The 15758-nt window shown below is 40.7% G+C and overlaps 1 protein-coding gene and 1 long non-coding RNA gene across 2 annotated transcripts in view; one reads left to right on the top strand and one right to left on the bottom strand.

Moving 5' to 3' along the window:
• The window catches only part of MEOX2 (mesenchyme homeobox 2), a 52355-nt gene extending 45328 nt beyond the window's left edge, over nucleotides 1-7027 (bottom strand). Inside the window, exon 1 of the mRNA XM_038127995.1 lies at nucleotides 6231-7027. Within this exon, the coding sequence (XP_037983923.1) occupies nucleotides 6231-6741 (511 nt within the window). The 5' untranslated portion in view covers nucleotides 6742-7027. The remainder of the gene's footprint in view (nucleotides 1-6230) is intronic.
• Nucleotides 7028-8146: 1119 nt separating this feature from the next.
• Nucleotides 8147-15758, top strand: part of LOC119697327 — a 29147-nt gene continuing 21535 nt past the window's right edge. The window contains exons 1-2 of the long non-coding RNA XR_005255818.1: nucleotides 8147-8451; nucleotides 10176-10246. This is a non-coding gene — a long non-coding RNA (uncharacterized LOC119697327). The remainder of the gene's footprint in view (nucleotides 8452-10175; nucleotides 10247-15758) is intronic.

Here is a 15758-nt window from a genome sequence, read left to right on the forward strand (position 1 = left end):
TTTTTGAATTCAGGTTTTCATTAAATACAATAGAAAAGCATCTACGTGCTCATGGAAGACCCCAGACACTCACCACAGAAGTCAAATGACTTCTAGCCGTGTGTGCAGTCACACAGCTCATGCTGGTAAAGGTGATGCAATTGCCCTGCTGAGTAGCAGGAGGAAGGCTTTTTCTGCGGGGTGGCTGTGCACCATCTTGCTCGTACTCTGCAAATAGCAGTACTAGAGAAATTGTGATGCAGATCTGTAAGTCTTTAAAGCCTACTAAAAATAAAAAGCATGTACGCACACACACGCACACAAAGCTTTTCGTTTCATAAAAGTTTACAGTACTTTCCAAATGGAAGGAAAGCACTGCTATGGCCATTATATAAGTTGGGCAAACAGTCATAAAAGGACAGGGCACAGGCTCGAGACAGATCATAGGACTGGGTTCAGTGCCCAGCTGTGCACTGATGTAATGAAGTAGCCTCAAGCACTGTTTATCAAAATTCTCTAACACCACACTATTGCAGTTAGAAACCTTATTAGCGACATATGCAAGTATTTATATTTAAAAAATATGACTTTCCTTTTGCATCCTTTCAAGTTGCATTCTTAAGTATATTAGAACAAGGACACAGGGTAGCATAGCAAAAGTAAGGGTTGAATCCTACCCCACCATAACTACGTTTTACTGATGGGTTTAAACTTTGCTCAGTCTAGCAGATGAAACCAGATTTATTTTGCTTCCTTTGTGGAGACTTACAAAACGGCTTGGTAGAGTACATTTTGCTACGGAGAGAAACATGCTACGGCGACTATTCATACTGCCAAGTAACAGTGTCTTTGAAAGCAATAACCCAGTGAGCAATATTAGGGCATCAGCAGACAGAAGCAAAGATAATGTTACCTGCCCTCAAATTTCAAGACACAGAGCTCAATCCTACTCTTGAGGAATTGAGATAGAGCATATGAAGTCATTGCATCACTAAAGAACGTGTATTTCCACACGGCAAACAATATGCAGATTAATAGGCTCAATTAAAAAACATTTCTTAAACAGCTGGCACGTCTAAAAATGGCAAAAAACATGAAAATCTCAATCTGATTACTTACATTAGAAAATACTACAGAAGTCATACTAGATATGTTAGGACAAATTTTATCCTAGGATGTTTAAACCAATGTAGTTTAAATTCAATGTGTATATAAAATGCCCAATCGGCAATTTTCAAACAATCAGGCAATCCGAACATTTTATCAGTTAATATCTACAAGAATTATAAAGCATTATTCTTCAATGCCCATGTAAAAGAATTAAGCTCTGATTGCTTAAAAAACCTTGAGCACTTCAGTGGTTTCACTGGAGTCAATGGACCTTCTCACAAAAACATTTGTGATCCCATGAAGATCAGGATTGGCCCACCAGAGTTTCTAAAAGGGTGGGTTGACGAGGAGGGGGAGAAGGAGAGAAGGAGAAGTGTAAATCCGCCTGAATCATTTATACAAACAGACAGAAATGCATAACTAGGAGTCATACATAGGTTTTTTTTTCTTTTTGTCTACACGAAGTTCTTCTTTGGCTAGGGGCAAAGAATTTTGAAAATGTATCAGCAAAAGAATCTTTCAAAATTTTAGTCTTAGAAAAGTTCCTGATTATATTTCCTGAGAACAAAAGCGAATTTCTTGCGAGTTTTCATCTATTAAAACAATTCAGCAAGTAGCTCACTAGTAAGCCTATCATTTGATAAGCAATCAGTCTTGAGGGTTTTTCTCCTAAAAGTGTGTGTTATTCATCGGGTTTTGAAATGTTTCATTTATAAAATCTACAGAGTTTTTGTTATTGTTGTTTTCTTATGGGTGATGCTTTTATATGAGATACCAAAAAAATGAACTTTTTCCAGAAAAGCTACGCTTTATTATGTATTTTTTCTTGTTTCCATTTACAACCACACTGAAAAGCAAAGACATATTGATGAATCAGTTACACAGTGCGTTTTGACTACAAGCGTGCAGCTCATTTTTCTTACTGACATGTTTCAGAAACCAATCAAAAGTCCTCAAAACTCATGATTTCACAGTATTTATAATCATTTATCAAAATGACCTGCTTTTCAGAGACCATTTCAAACAAGTACATATGATTTATGATATTTAGATGTGTTTAAAATAAATTTCCTGGAGATACAACTTTTTGCTGCTTGCATCTTGAGAACAGGTAGGTTATAAAATATTAAAACTCGGGGGGAAAAAGTATTGTTTTTATTCACGGGATTTGACAATGAACAAAACCCACCAGAACACGTATTGAAACACTTGGCCAAACTGTTGAAACAGTGGATTCCTGAAATGCTTTTCTAAATGCTACTATTGTAAATACATTCAAAAATATGAATGATTTTTATTACCTGCTAGCCTTCTCCTGGAAACGTGTGCCACACAGAAAGCATTTTCCCATGGTGAAATTTGGTTTCTTTTTTAAAAAAAAAATGCCTTTCATGCCTGAAGGCAAGTGTTTAATTACATTAGACTTTAACATGAATGCAATTTCCTTATATATTTATCTCTTGCAATTTAATGATTGAATAGCTGTATTGCTTAGAAGAACTCCTTCAACTGTATTTAGCCTCCCCCTGGTCTTTTCAGCATAGTACAGATGTTTTTTTCACCACAGCATTTTAGACTTCCTTAAGGCTACCAGATTCACTCTTTTTTCGTATTTCTCAGTAAATCTAGACAGCACTTCCTATATAGGCATTAATATGCTTTTTTGCTGACTGAAGTCTTAAGAAAACTTGGATCTAAGTAACGTGACTTAGGAAATCACAGAAGTAACTTTGCATCTTATGTGTTCTGCATCATCTGAGAATCAAAACCTACTTTATAATAAACAGAAATAAAATGGCCCTGAAACTCACTGGCAAGTAATGAGAAGGGGAGGCATTAGAAAAATCCAAAATATTCCATACAGAACAACTCATACCACAAAGCAACAAAGCACTCCAAGAATATGTTTTCTATACACTCAGCATGGTTTTCATCCGCACCTCATTAGCACACAGATAATTCTGACCATTAGGGCACTTTAAAATAAGCGATTTCATTTGCAACCAACCTTCAAATTTAGTATTGTCTCTCTGCTTGTACAGACTTGACATCCGAAGAGCTGAGTTACAAAGGTGAGGATACAGATGCCATTATTCACTGCAAAACGTTAACATATAAGGATTTGTATGCACCACTCCTGAGTTCACAGGCAACTTTACCGACCCACTTCTGGGCCTACGCAGGTTGAAAAGAATGTTCTGCAGATTATAAGAGAGCAACTACAAAACCTGGAGACACTGACAGCTGCAGCAAGCAGGGGTTGATGACTACAAAAGCAGTATTTCCCAGTCCTTTGCAACAAGAACAGCTGAAAATTTCACCCTGTTCTGTAGCAGTCTCTTTAATATCTTCAAAGGGAACTTCCCAAACTGAAATCTGGGTTAGGGCTACAGAAAACTCTAAGTCAGTTTATATAACTATCATGAGAGTACATTTCACCTTGTTTTCTCAATCCCAAATGAAACTGCAACAGATTAGAGAAGAATGTTTCTATGTCCTCCCACTCCCTTTTAATATGTGAATTTTGGGGGAAAACACACAGTCCATCATACTAAATTCTGTTCGCCCTCTGGATTTTTGTTTATAATTTTAAAGTGTTGCACTCCCATCATCATAACAAATAAGTAAAATGGGGTGTCCCTTCTGGTAAATTTTCAGAGTATATACGGCTAAGAAACAGTTACTTGTTTGGAAGGTAAATGATCATGTTTTACATTCTTTAAACTACCTACAAACTCAGTTTTGTGATCTTAAACACACAGAAACAAAAGCAAAGCAGTGGAAGAAAGGGGTAGCCTAAGGTTAATTCAGCTCTGAAATGTGGAACAGATTCAGTGCTCAAGAAAACGCTGAGCATTCTGTGGCTTCAAGTGATATGCTTAAGAAGAGGAAATATATGTGTAAATAAGCAAGAGCATTAATAATTGTCTCAGAATGCTGGCACTGAAACTTAAAGCAGTCTCTCTCTCTCTCTTCACCTCTTAGTTATTTACTATTAGGATTTTTTACAAATGTCTATTGAAGTAGTTCCAAGTCTGATGAAGGCATGGAAGAAATTCTTTCAAGCACAGTCATTTGTTTAAAAAAAAAAGATTAATGAGAAATAAAGGCGATGATGTTTAATCAAGTGAGGGGCAATTATGGACGACAAATATAGAAACACAGCAAATTAAAATAATTCTTGCTGCCGTATATGAGAATAGCATTAAATATCTAGCACCAGAGTTCAGGACAAATAAAGGGGTGGGGTTAAATATTCAGTCCACAACACAGGCTTTTCCTGAAGAAAAACCAAACATACAGCAGCTATGCAGTTGGTTGTCAAAAGACATCTATTTTCAGTTTGAGAGATTCACAATTGTGTGAACAGTCGTATTTTTTTCTTAGCGGAAGAGAGGAGGAAATAGTTACCTGCCTTGATCTTCAGAAAGTCTTAGAAAGTGAGGATCGAAGTGCATTGCAAGATAAACATAACCGTGGCTAAAGGCTCAAATTCTTGTCCACTAATCCAGTGGAAGACTCCAGTCACTTCAGGGTAAGGTTTAGGACATTCCTCACTGGTATTTTTTTCATTTGCATTGCAGAATGAAATAAGCAGAAAGTGATTCAGATACTTCCCTGACAGTGAAAGGGACCAATTTCCTTTTTTCCTTTAGCTTTAAATAGACCGACAAATACAATAAATCCTTACAGCAGGCATCCAGTTATTTTCTCAGTTGTAACAGGGACTATCCATACACCTCAAAAACTCAGATAATTCTTTTTCTCATTGAAAGAAAAGAAGACAAAACAAAAGATTTTACCAGCAGTGTTTGAACTAAATACAGCTTTAAACGCAATAAGAGTTTTCAGCAACTATACCAGCGATGTAAGAAGATATTCAGATAAATACGTTCTGAATTACTGTAACTGCAAATGTTTGCTAATATGATGGACAATGAAGGAAGTGATAGTATTCTTGAGGGTTATTTTTTAAAATCCTTTGTGTTGCTTGCTATCTACCAAGCTTACAACACTTTGAGTGAAAGAGGTTATGGTTTCAGTTGTGAACTTCATACGTATCTGGAAAAGCCTTTCACTTTCTCTTCTGTGATAACAAATAATTTGCTACGCCAGCTCTTGAGTTTTGAATCTGTTGAGCCCTCTCTCTTTCAAGTGCCTCCTGCCTGTCTGACTACATTTTTGGTGACCCCCGTCTCATGTGTGCCCTAACGGAAGTCCCATCAGTTGTGCTGCCTTCGCCGAGTGGCTTTTGTCAGAGCAGGACTTTGACAGGCTTTGCTGTTTTAGAAAGCAGAGATAATGTCAAGGTTTTTTGCCCATTCATTCATGCCAAATCATCGCTCTGGAATGACTGTGGGTCTACATGTTTTTATGCTCGCCTTTAAGTAAGAATTACCGTGATTTTAAAAGGCAGACTGTCCCTTCCTTTCCTCTGTCCCCGCCACTAGAAAACTGAATTAAAGCAGCTTTCTGAAACTCCCATTCACCCGTTTGCTCCACAGAGTCCAAATTTTGCCCCTGCACGCTGAGGATTTGATGCAGGCTCACTCAGATCCTACAGAGTAGCAAGGCATCAGCTCCTCTCCCGAATCCCCGCTTCCAAGGCAGAGCTTCCAAGCGTTGTGCAATCGCCTCGGAGCCGCAGTCAGCTCCACGGCGAAGGGGCGGAGGGGAAGGAGCGCGCTAGATTCTGAATTTTGAAGCAGAGGTGTCGTACCGGGCAGGGGGGAGGGGGCCGCGGGACCAGATGCTGAAAACCGCACCAAAACTACAAACGTTTCTCTCCTTGGCTGTAGGAAACTCTCCCCCACCGCCACCTTGATTTCATACTCTATCACGTGCTGAATTTTTTCTTTCTGTTTCTCCCCCCGTAGCCTTAATAAAGCCTGCGTTAGTGATGGAGATCCCGAGAGCGCGTTGGTGGGAAGGAGCAACCCGGCAGCCCGGTGTCAGCCGGCGGCGAGAGCACAGCGGCGGCCGTGGCCGAGCCGAGCCGAGCCGAGCCGAGCCGAGCCGAGCCGAGCCGAGCTAAACAAGCCCGGCCGAGCGGCAGCAGGTCCGCGGCCCCGACCGCGCCGCTTCCCCCGACACCCGCCGCCCGGGAATCCCGCCCCGCTGGGGAACGCGCGAGCCGTTACCTGAGCTGTCGCTTTTCCTTTTGCCGGACCTCTTCTCTGTTTCCACCGGGGACAGAGCCTGCCTGCCATAGTCCCCTGGCGCACACGCTGCCCCCGTGGGGGTGTTGGTGCCCAGGCTGGAAGAGTTCGAACACAGGACAGGGGGGCTGCTGCCCAGCTCCGGGGGTCCTCCTGAGTCAGGCTGAAGGCAGAGGCTGTGCCTGGCCGCGGCGGGAGGAGACGACATCTGAGGAATGTGCCAGTTCGTCTGCAAAGCTTGATGCTGCTGTTGCTGGTGGTGGTGGTGGTGGTGATGGTGATGGTGATGGTGCCCCCTATGATGTTGGCTGGCAAACATGCCCTCCTCATTGGGGTATCCCGCTATTATGCAAGAGGAAGAAGAAGAAGACAGATCAGGGTAGGACATGTGGTCAGATCTTCCATGCAGGGCAAGAGAAGACTGGGAGAAAGGGTGCAAGCTCTGCGCAGTGGCATGGGGGCTGCGCAGGCAGCCAAAGAGTGTGTGATCCATGGCATGCAAGTCTCAGGTTCCAGGCAGGAGAGTTTAGGAAAGATCCAACTTCACCACCCTTTGTCAACTTTCACTGTAAACAGATCGGGGCTGGGATTTTTTTTTCCAAAACGGCACCGACAGACTCTGCAGCAGGCAGCTGAGCTCAGATAATCCAGGTCTTTAGCCCTAGTGGCCAGTCTCCGCTGCATAAACACTCGGACCTAGATGAGCCGTTCTCAGAGCTGCTCAGATGTCAAGAAGAGGGAGAGGTTGAAGCCAATAGAAGGTGGTCCCAGAGAACTGCTTGAAGGGGGAAACAGCTTCGAGAGGTTATAAATACAGTAGTGTGTAATGTGAGCTGGGGGCTGGCTCAGCAGCACAGCACTGACCACATGCAAACTCCCTCCAAAACGCCAGCGCCGTCCCCGCGCCGAGCCGCTCCGTCAGCGGGCGGCAGCGCTGCGCGCCCGCGCCCCGGGCGCCCGCGGCCTGCGGGGGGGCGGCTCCGCGGGGGCGCAGCCGCTCGTCCCTGCCCCCGGGCGGGCCGCGCCTCCCCGCCGCGGCTACCCCGAGCCCCCCCGCCCCGGGCGGATCGGCGGCGGTGCCCCCCGGCCGCACGGCCCCCGCAGGGCCATCACCGCCCCGTCGGGGCTGACGGACTGCTCGGGGTCCCGCCGCCCCTCGGGAGCAGCGGGCGGGGGAGCGCAATAAAGACGTGAGGCGACATGCGGGGGGTGACTCTGGGGCGGGGGGCGCGGGGGCCACCGCCGCCCCGTTTCCCCGGGGGCTGAAGCGCTCTCGCCAGCGCCTCACCTGCCAGCCCAGGTGCGAGGGCGCCGGCGGCGGCGTGCGGGGCCGCGCGGGCCTAGGCTGGGGCCGGGCCTCCCTCCGGTCTCCCCTGCTCCGAGGGTCCCGGTGCGGGTCATCCACCCGCTTCGCCCGCGCCCAGCGCCCCGGCACTCGCCATGGTCCGCGGCGCTGCCCCGGCTGCCTTCAGGAGCCTCACGCTGTGCCCCAGCATCGGCGGCTGGTTCTGCAACGAACCTATCGGCGCCCACCGTGCCAGCAAGGCTGGCCGCAGAGAGAGACGTTTCCCCTCTTGCCCTCTGCCCCTTCAAAACAAGAAGTCGCAAAATGTTTTTTTGCTTTATCTTAATTTGCTTCGTTGCAAAGGTCTTTAGTGGATTGGGGGACAACCTGGAAAGTCTGGGCCCGTCTTTGTTGTTGTTTTCTTTTTAAAAATTGTTTTTAACATCCGTGTAGTGGAATTACAGTAGCCACCAAGGCGGCTCTTAACTGGTTTAAATCAGGATAACGCATTTAGTGATCAATGACCAAAGAGCTGCCCACTGCGCAAAGGTTTTATTCTTTTATTCTTCAGCTCTTCCTGCTTGATGTACCTTGCTCTTCCTCCCCCAAAACAAAACTAAAAAAAAAAAAAACAAAAAAAAAAAACCTTAAAAAAAAAGGAAAACCATTTCTCTCAAGTCTAAATTCTTGGGTCCATGTGCTAAAGATAAAATGAATTTCAATTGCTAGTGGAAAAAATCAGCAATTGTATGACTTTTGCAAGAGCTAGTTTCTTAAACGGAAATTGAGTCCTATTTTGTGGGAAATTAGTTTTGCAGACTTTCTTTAAAAAAAAAAATCTAAAACTTTTGTTCAGCAGCTGCTCCGCTCTTCACTGCAGTTTCAGACTGAGCTGGAACCTGCAGCAGTCTTTCGACGGTAAGATTTCCCCCCTTTTCTGACATCTAACTCTTTTTAACAACTGTCTTTAGATTTAACTGTAACAACGCGGTCTTTACAAAGAGTGCGGCGTCCAAAGCAGAAGTTGCTGCCTCTGTGCACCGTTCAAAACTTGATATTTCTTCAGAATAAAGGAAATATACAGTTACAACACTGATGAAATATTTTGTGCTTTTCATTGTGTTTATCGTTTCAATATGTGTTCTAATATTGGAAGAGAGGAATACAAAGAAATCTCGATGGCTGAACCCCTCTTGAGTTTGGGAACACGCCGGGCTGCCAGCACAGGGGTGCTGCTGTCCCTCACAAGCAGGCGCTGCCACGGAGCAGTATCTGCGAGACAGCGACAGGAGCGGAGCGTCGCGCCCGCGGCGGCCCCGGCGGCCCGAGGGCTGCGGGGGCGGCCCCAGGTGGGAGCGGGGGAGCGGCCCCTCCGCACCGACCCGCACCGCTGCCCTCCGCCGCTCTCCAACCTGCCGCTGTCCGCCCGCCCGCCCCGGCCACGGGGGCCAGTCGCCGTCGGGGGTCCGGGGCCGGAGGGGCAGGAATGCCAGCACCCCTCCTTCCAGGGCCGCTGTCGCTGCAGCCCTCACACCGCCACAGCTGGGAACAGGTCGGGGAAGTCCCGAAGCCAAGGCGGTGTCAAAATGCCTTTTCTTAATTCTAGGGGATGGCCATGCAGCATTTCTCTCACATACCAAAAAAAAAAAAAAAAAAAAAAAAAAAAAAAAAAAAAAAAGGAAAAAAAGAAAAAAAAAAGTGAAGCACAATGAAGAAAGTGAGAGGGTGCGAGGAAGAAAGATAAGGTTTCCAAGAGAAATAAGAGACAAGCCAAATAGGACATTTTAGGGAGAGGTAGCAGAGGTTCCTAAAGAGAAGAAGAAGAAGAATGCAATAGCAAAGCTATAATGGCACAGCTCTGTGTTTTCAACAGCTTTATACCCAAATCTGACTATTCAGTAATGTGCTTGCCTGGGCTTCTGAGTTCCCAAATAAGTTCACAAGTCCTACATCAAGTGTTCTTATTACTTCTTTAAAAATCAGTTTTCAGCACTCATGAACTGGAAATGCAGTTCACTGCAGAGCTTTATGCTTTCATTTTAAACTATATAAGGAGAATGCAAATATAGGCAACTAATGTTAAGGCAAATAAACAGCCTCAAACATTTTCTGACAGGATTCAGAAAGTTTTTGTGCAGTTACTAAATACCTATGGCTATATGATAGCATCCTTTGTAAAAAATTTATAACTTTTTGGTTATAACTTCAGCACAAAGCTTCTCAGTAATAGCAGAATAACTACTGGAAAAAAAATTGTAAGCAGTTGCTGCCTCTCAATAGTAATGATTGAATTCTTGTTCGCATTGTACCTTTTCAGAATGTGTGTTTAACCTACATGTGGTACAAAAGCATAACTTAAATCAATGCCAGCAAGTTTGCCCAAAGCTTATAAACATCAAGTGAAAAAAATAGAATGTTTTAAATATGTGAAAACAGTAAACTGTTTAACTCATAAAAACATCTGGAGCCAACACAGTTTGGAACATCCTTTATATTTTCATGTATGGGCTACTATTTGCATTCACTTTGTGTTTCTGGGTTTTGCTGGTGGGTCGTTTTTGGTTTTTTAACTTACCATTTACGGGGAAGGAGATTGTGTAAAATTGACCTGAACGAACCAGTGTACAATTCTTCCTCTTCAGGACTTTTGTAGTCTTTCTGATTTTTTACGTTGGAGACTGAAAGAACCACCTTCCTGAATATTTATCAGAATGTAAGTAGGATTCTTGTCAGTTCTTTCTAGTGTGTGGTTTGCATATTTGCAATATGCATATTACATTAAAATCAGATAGATAAGTCATACTTGGGGACCACCATTTGAGTGATATAAATTGTCATAACTTCGCTGAAGTCAGTGAAAGGATGGCAATTTACACCATTTAAGAATATTTTCCTTGCTGTCAAAGGGAAAGCTTACAAATATGAATTCAGTTTCTTTTAGCCAAAGTTTTTATTATACCCAAGAGCCAACCAAACAAGAGGACAAAGTTTTATTCTACTGTAATTATGATCAGTTCGTATTTTTCCATGGCAATTTGGTCAATGCAGGCATCGTTTAACCTTAGAGTCAATCCAGATTCACAACAGATGCGTATTTATTGTCAGCCTTTTCTTTTTTTCCCAAATTTTTGCCAGTTTAACTCCCTCTGAAGCAATATAATTCGTTTCTCTTGGTACCTGTGCTGCAATATAAACCCACAGATATAAGCAGTATTAAAGTCTGGGGATTATGCATCATTTCAGAGATGCTTGAATGCCTTAACTGAAAATCCTAGCAAAGAAAATGAATAATTGTTCACTGACTAGTCAAAAAATACTGAATCCCTGACTAGTTAAAATTGACAATAATCACATGTACTATTCTAAACCTATGATGTACCCGTATATTTACAATACTTCATCATAAAACCATTTTTTTTCTGAGAAATTGCATTACCACAATGTGTACCTCATAATTTTAACATTGCATTTCTGTGGTGTACTTCCATTTCACTCTCTACAGCGCTTACATGTGCCATGGTTTAACACTTATCAGACACAATTTTTGCTTTAAAGACAACTAGAGATCTGTAAAAACTTTTAAGCCTGAATTCATATTTTCAGCTACTTCTCCCACATACATATGGCTTCTGTTCTTATTTTCATGATCTCCAAGCATTACAAATTTTAAAGTTATGCCAGCAATTTAGTATACTACAGAAAAGTTGTGCTGAGCCATGAGGCCCTCACTGAAAATGATTTACAAGTTTGCATTACATCATTAAAAGTTATTTGAATTGCCAGCCCACTGTAACCAGTAAAATATCTTATGCTTCCTATTTAATTTAAGTAAACTGATAAAATATTAAAATTCTGAATGCACTTGAGGCTTCACACCTGAACTATGATGTTTCAGGAATGCTTTTAGAATTTGGGAAACTATGCATTTCACGTGCTATGGGAAATTTGCATTTCACATTAGATACCCAAAAATCCCAGAAGTCATATTCAAAACTTTGGGGTATGTTTGTTTTAAATAAATAATTTATTTGAAAATTGAACCCTCTTGCACAATAACATTTGTTCCCCAATCTGCATATTGCATTGCATTTTAACATTTTTTTTATTCTTTCTAGTATTATCCCACTTAAGAATACTTGGACTGGAAAACAGCTATGACTAGCTTTGTAGGGCACTTTAATAATACATATCTTTCATTTGTATTTAGAAATGTAATCAAAATGCATATACAGGCAAGTCAATAATGCTTGAAAAATATGTTTTCCATTTTGTTGTCTCCAGATCTTGACAATTACACGCTACACTCAGTCCATTTTCCTCATAAAAATACTAATCACAGAGAGGAAAAATAGGCTTGTGTTTTACACTTTAATCATTTTATTGTTTGATACAATTCACATTGTGGATTTTGATCTGTATATGTATTTAAAAGACATTTCACTGGAGTTCCCATTGAAAATACAGACGCTGTTGTGCATGGAAAAAAGGTGAAGGGCATTTTTATCATTCTGTATTTTTAACAATGCTTGCTTCTAACTGTGCTGCAAAATTAATATTGTGCTGATTATAATTCAAGTCTGAGTCACCCATAATAAAAAAATACAGATGATTGAAAACTTTGTGCATCAGAAGATTTAAGCTATGGCTTACATCTATTAACCGGGTAAATAAAGACTAAAATAGAGACAAAATCATACCACATATCTGAAATATTTATTGTCTCCTGGCTGACATTTCCAAGCCCTTGCAGGACCAGCAGCAGGGGGCATATTTCATAATTCTGCCTCCATCATTGGGAGAGTGATAAGTCACTAATTTTTGTCATTTCTTTTACCCGTTAATGAGTTTAATACTACTATAGTGTGTGTTTGTAATAGTTCCTGATTTTCTTTGCTCTGGAGGGAGAAAAAGACACATGGGCATGTATCTATGCAGCAAGAATAAATAATTACAAAATCTCTAGGTTTTAATAGCTGCTGGGATTATGTTATTTACTTTGCAGGTGTGTTTGCTATGATTTATAGTGTGATGAGCTCTAGACTTGGAGCAGAAACCACTAACTACCTAGTATTCGGAACAGAAAGATATTCACTGCCCCGCAGAGCTCAGGGTCTGTTCATTCTGCCAGTTTCACATGGGAGTAATCCTGTGTTTTTACAGAGTACTATTTGTCTTCATGGTGATTTGCTTGACTAGAAACATTTTCGGGATTGCAACATTAATTAATAATAGGCGTAGGAAACAAAGACCTAAAAATTCCTAATGGCGTAGCAGCATCATGCACCCCAAAATCTAATATCAGATAATGCTAACAACGGATACTTGATAGTAGATATTAAATGCAAAATAAAATTTGTTTGGAATTATTATTTTAGACTAAACTCAGGGTGTTTTTAAATGCAGATATTTTGTCTTGTGAAAGAATGAGAAGAATTAAAAAAATACCAAGCTAGACTTCCCTAAAAAATGCATGCCAAGAAGCGCTTAATTTAGCAGATAAAGTCTCAAATACTCAGGAAACTATTGCAAGGCATCAGTGACACTAAAAAAACATTGGTAAGTTCATTAATGTCATGAAGAAGCATCCAAGTGACATACCTTGAGAATTACTCCTTACAAAGCCGTGTTTGCATAAATTAATTTTTTATTTTCTTTCCCCACAACAGAACGCAGCTCTACTGATGAGCTGTGAATATATGATACTACTTGTTGAAATAAACCTTTCCAAGATATTTTTGCTTGTCATGCTTTATTAAGCATCCCACTTGCATGTCCTTTGATACAATGTGATAGATCTCAGGTTGGATTCAATAAAGTATTCCAGAAAGAGACTTAGGCAGTTTGACACCGAGTTTACATATTGAACTCTGGTGCGCCGACTCACTTTAAGTAGCCACCTTCCTCTCTTCTTTGATGCATTTTCATACATTTCATTTAAATTAGATGCCCGTAATAAGTGTGAAGTCCATTTATTTGTATTCTATTTTTTCAAATGAAAAATATCTAGCACTATGGGCTCAGTGAAGTCAGCTGTAAAAAGAGGTGTATTATTTGGCACACTTTTCAGCTGACTGAGACACATGCAATGTACAGCACGTGGGGACAGTCTGGATTTGTGTAATTCCCTCATAGGTAATTTGTCCATGAACTTTAAGCATTTGTACATTTGAGCTGTAGAACGTATCACTTAGGGATTTAGATTTTATTTAATAACCCAAGTATATTTCAATACGAGATAGTAAACTAAAAATATTTTCCGTTTCACTGTTTCAAAAAAAGCCATGTGCAAAAGAACACAACAAAACGAAATTAACTCATAACATATGCAACTCTTACTTGTGCAAGAGCGGTATATGCCCCTAAATCCAGACTGCAGCATCTGGAGGCATAGCATGTCTCTAATGGAAGAGAAAGGCACGAGACATGTCAGCTTCTTGGCTGTGGTTACTCTAAAAGTCGTGCCTTTTCCTTCTCGGTACCCAATGTAACTCCGATTGAAGCTAATAAAACAGACACTGTCCAGGTAAACTGCCTTTGAAGCATTTTGCCTTTTTTGTCTCACTAATTGTAGGCAATGGCTTTAAACTGAGATAGATTTTCATAATATAAAAGAAAAAAACCTCTTACATAAACCTCTTTTGCTTGAAACACTGAAGTTTGAATCAAAACTAATATCCCACAGTATGAATCATGTGTTCTTAGTGCATCCAAATCTACACATTCCCATTTGTAGAAACAAGTTTTGCTGTTACTAAGATTACTTGAAGTGTCTCTTTACTATTACTGCATTTTTACCCCTAGTAGTATTAGAGATAATGTATTCCTCATATATCTTTACTATTGTGATCAGCTTGGTAGAGACTCTGAAAACATTTTAAAGAAAAAACTCGTCCTAAAACTCTTTTACAAGAACTGTCTTCATTCTTGACTTTGAGGAAGTGCTGAGTCTTTTCCCCAGCGACCTCACAGGATCAATTTCTTTGTTAGACTGTAATAGCAATTTTAAAAAGTGCCAGGAAACTTAGATACTGTTCTTTGTGATTACAAAAAAAAAATCATTTAAATGACCAACACTACTGAAAATTGTATTTTGAAACAAGCCTGGTGTATAAAATATTTTACAAACTGATTTTCAAATTTTTATTGGACTAAAACTGTTAAATGATCTGATATAGAAGTTGAGATGTCTAATTTTATATGTTCTTTCCTTGTTATTTTTATCTGCTAGTCTCCCCTAATATATTCATAGCAAGTGAGGGGGAAGGTATGTCTGTCTATTGTAGTTACTCTTATTTGCAGAAAATACAAATAGAAACTGCAAAACTGTTGTTACAAAGCTACTAAACTTGAAAATCCCATCATGAACACCATGCTGGATGTATAAATACACATATGTGTATGCTGAAAGAGGGTGTTCAGCTCTGCAAAAGTGCAAGCTTACCTACAGGCTCAAACTCATACGATTAAAACAAATTAGGTTAGTGCCCACTGTCTTTTAATAAAAGGGAGAGTTCTTAAACGCATTATATTAAAATAGAAGCCTCACATAAAATCAAATGAAGTAGCACAAAAAACTCTTTGCACAGATTACCAGAGAAAGTTCTGACTTTGCTTCCTAGCAGAGAAAAATGTTTGGGAATGTATCTAATCTAACACACCCTATAAAACTGTACAGTAGTCCCTAGTACAGCAGTGAGTTATATGGAAGACAGAGTCACATCCCAGAGCAAAATTCCAAGATTCCTGTGATCCAAAACTGCCAGTTTAATTTTTAAATTGTGAAGCTATGTATCCATTTTGGTAAGTTGAAGTTGGTAGATAGACTTCTCTTATACATGTACACTAACTTCATTATGTATGACCCCCTGCAGCTGTGGTAATGAACCTTTTTAAAAACATACCTTGATGATGAGCATATTTGAATCTAAAAATAAGTAATATATTTAACTTCTAATATGGAAGGCATGGCGTGTATCCAGAGGTCCTGGCAATACGTTTATACTGTACAATTTGTAGTCAATCAGACTTTCCCAAATGAAGTTCCATAAATATGAACATACATTGCTCGTTTGTTTTCTTTTCTGCTTTTTTTTTTTTTTAAGTTTCCTTTATTGGTATCATAATAGTATGACCCAAATATAAGAGAAAAAACCCCGTATCGTATTAAATGCAGGAATACGCTTTCACAGTCGTTTATTGTGCATAGCTAGTAAACATTTCCTGGC

Source organism: Motacilla alba, chromosome 2 (genome assembly GCF_015832195.1).
Source record: "Motacilla alba alba isolate MOTALB_02 chromosome 2, Motacilla_alba_V1.0_pri, whole genome shotgun sequence".
In the NCBI taxonomy this organism is placed as follows: domain Eukaryota; kingdom Metazoa; phylum Chordata; class Aves; order Passeriformes; family Motacillidae; genus Motacilla; species Motacilla alba.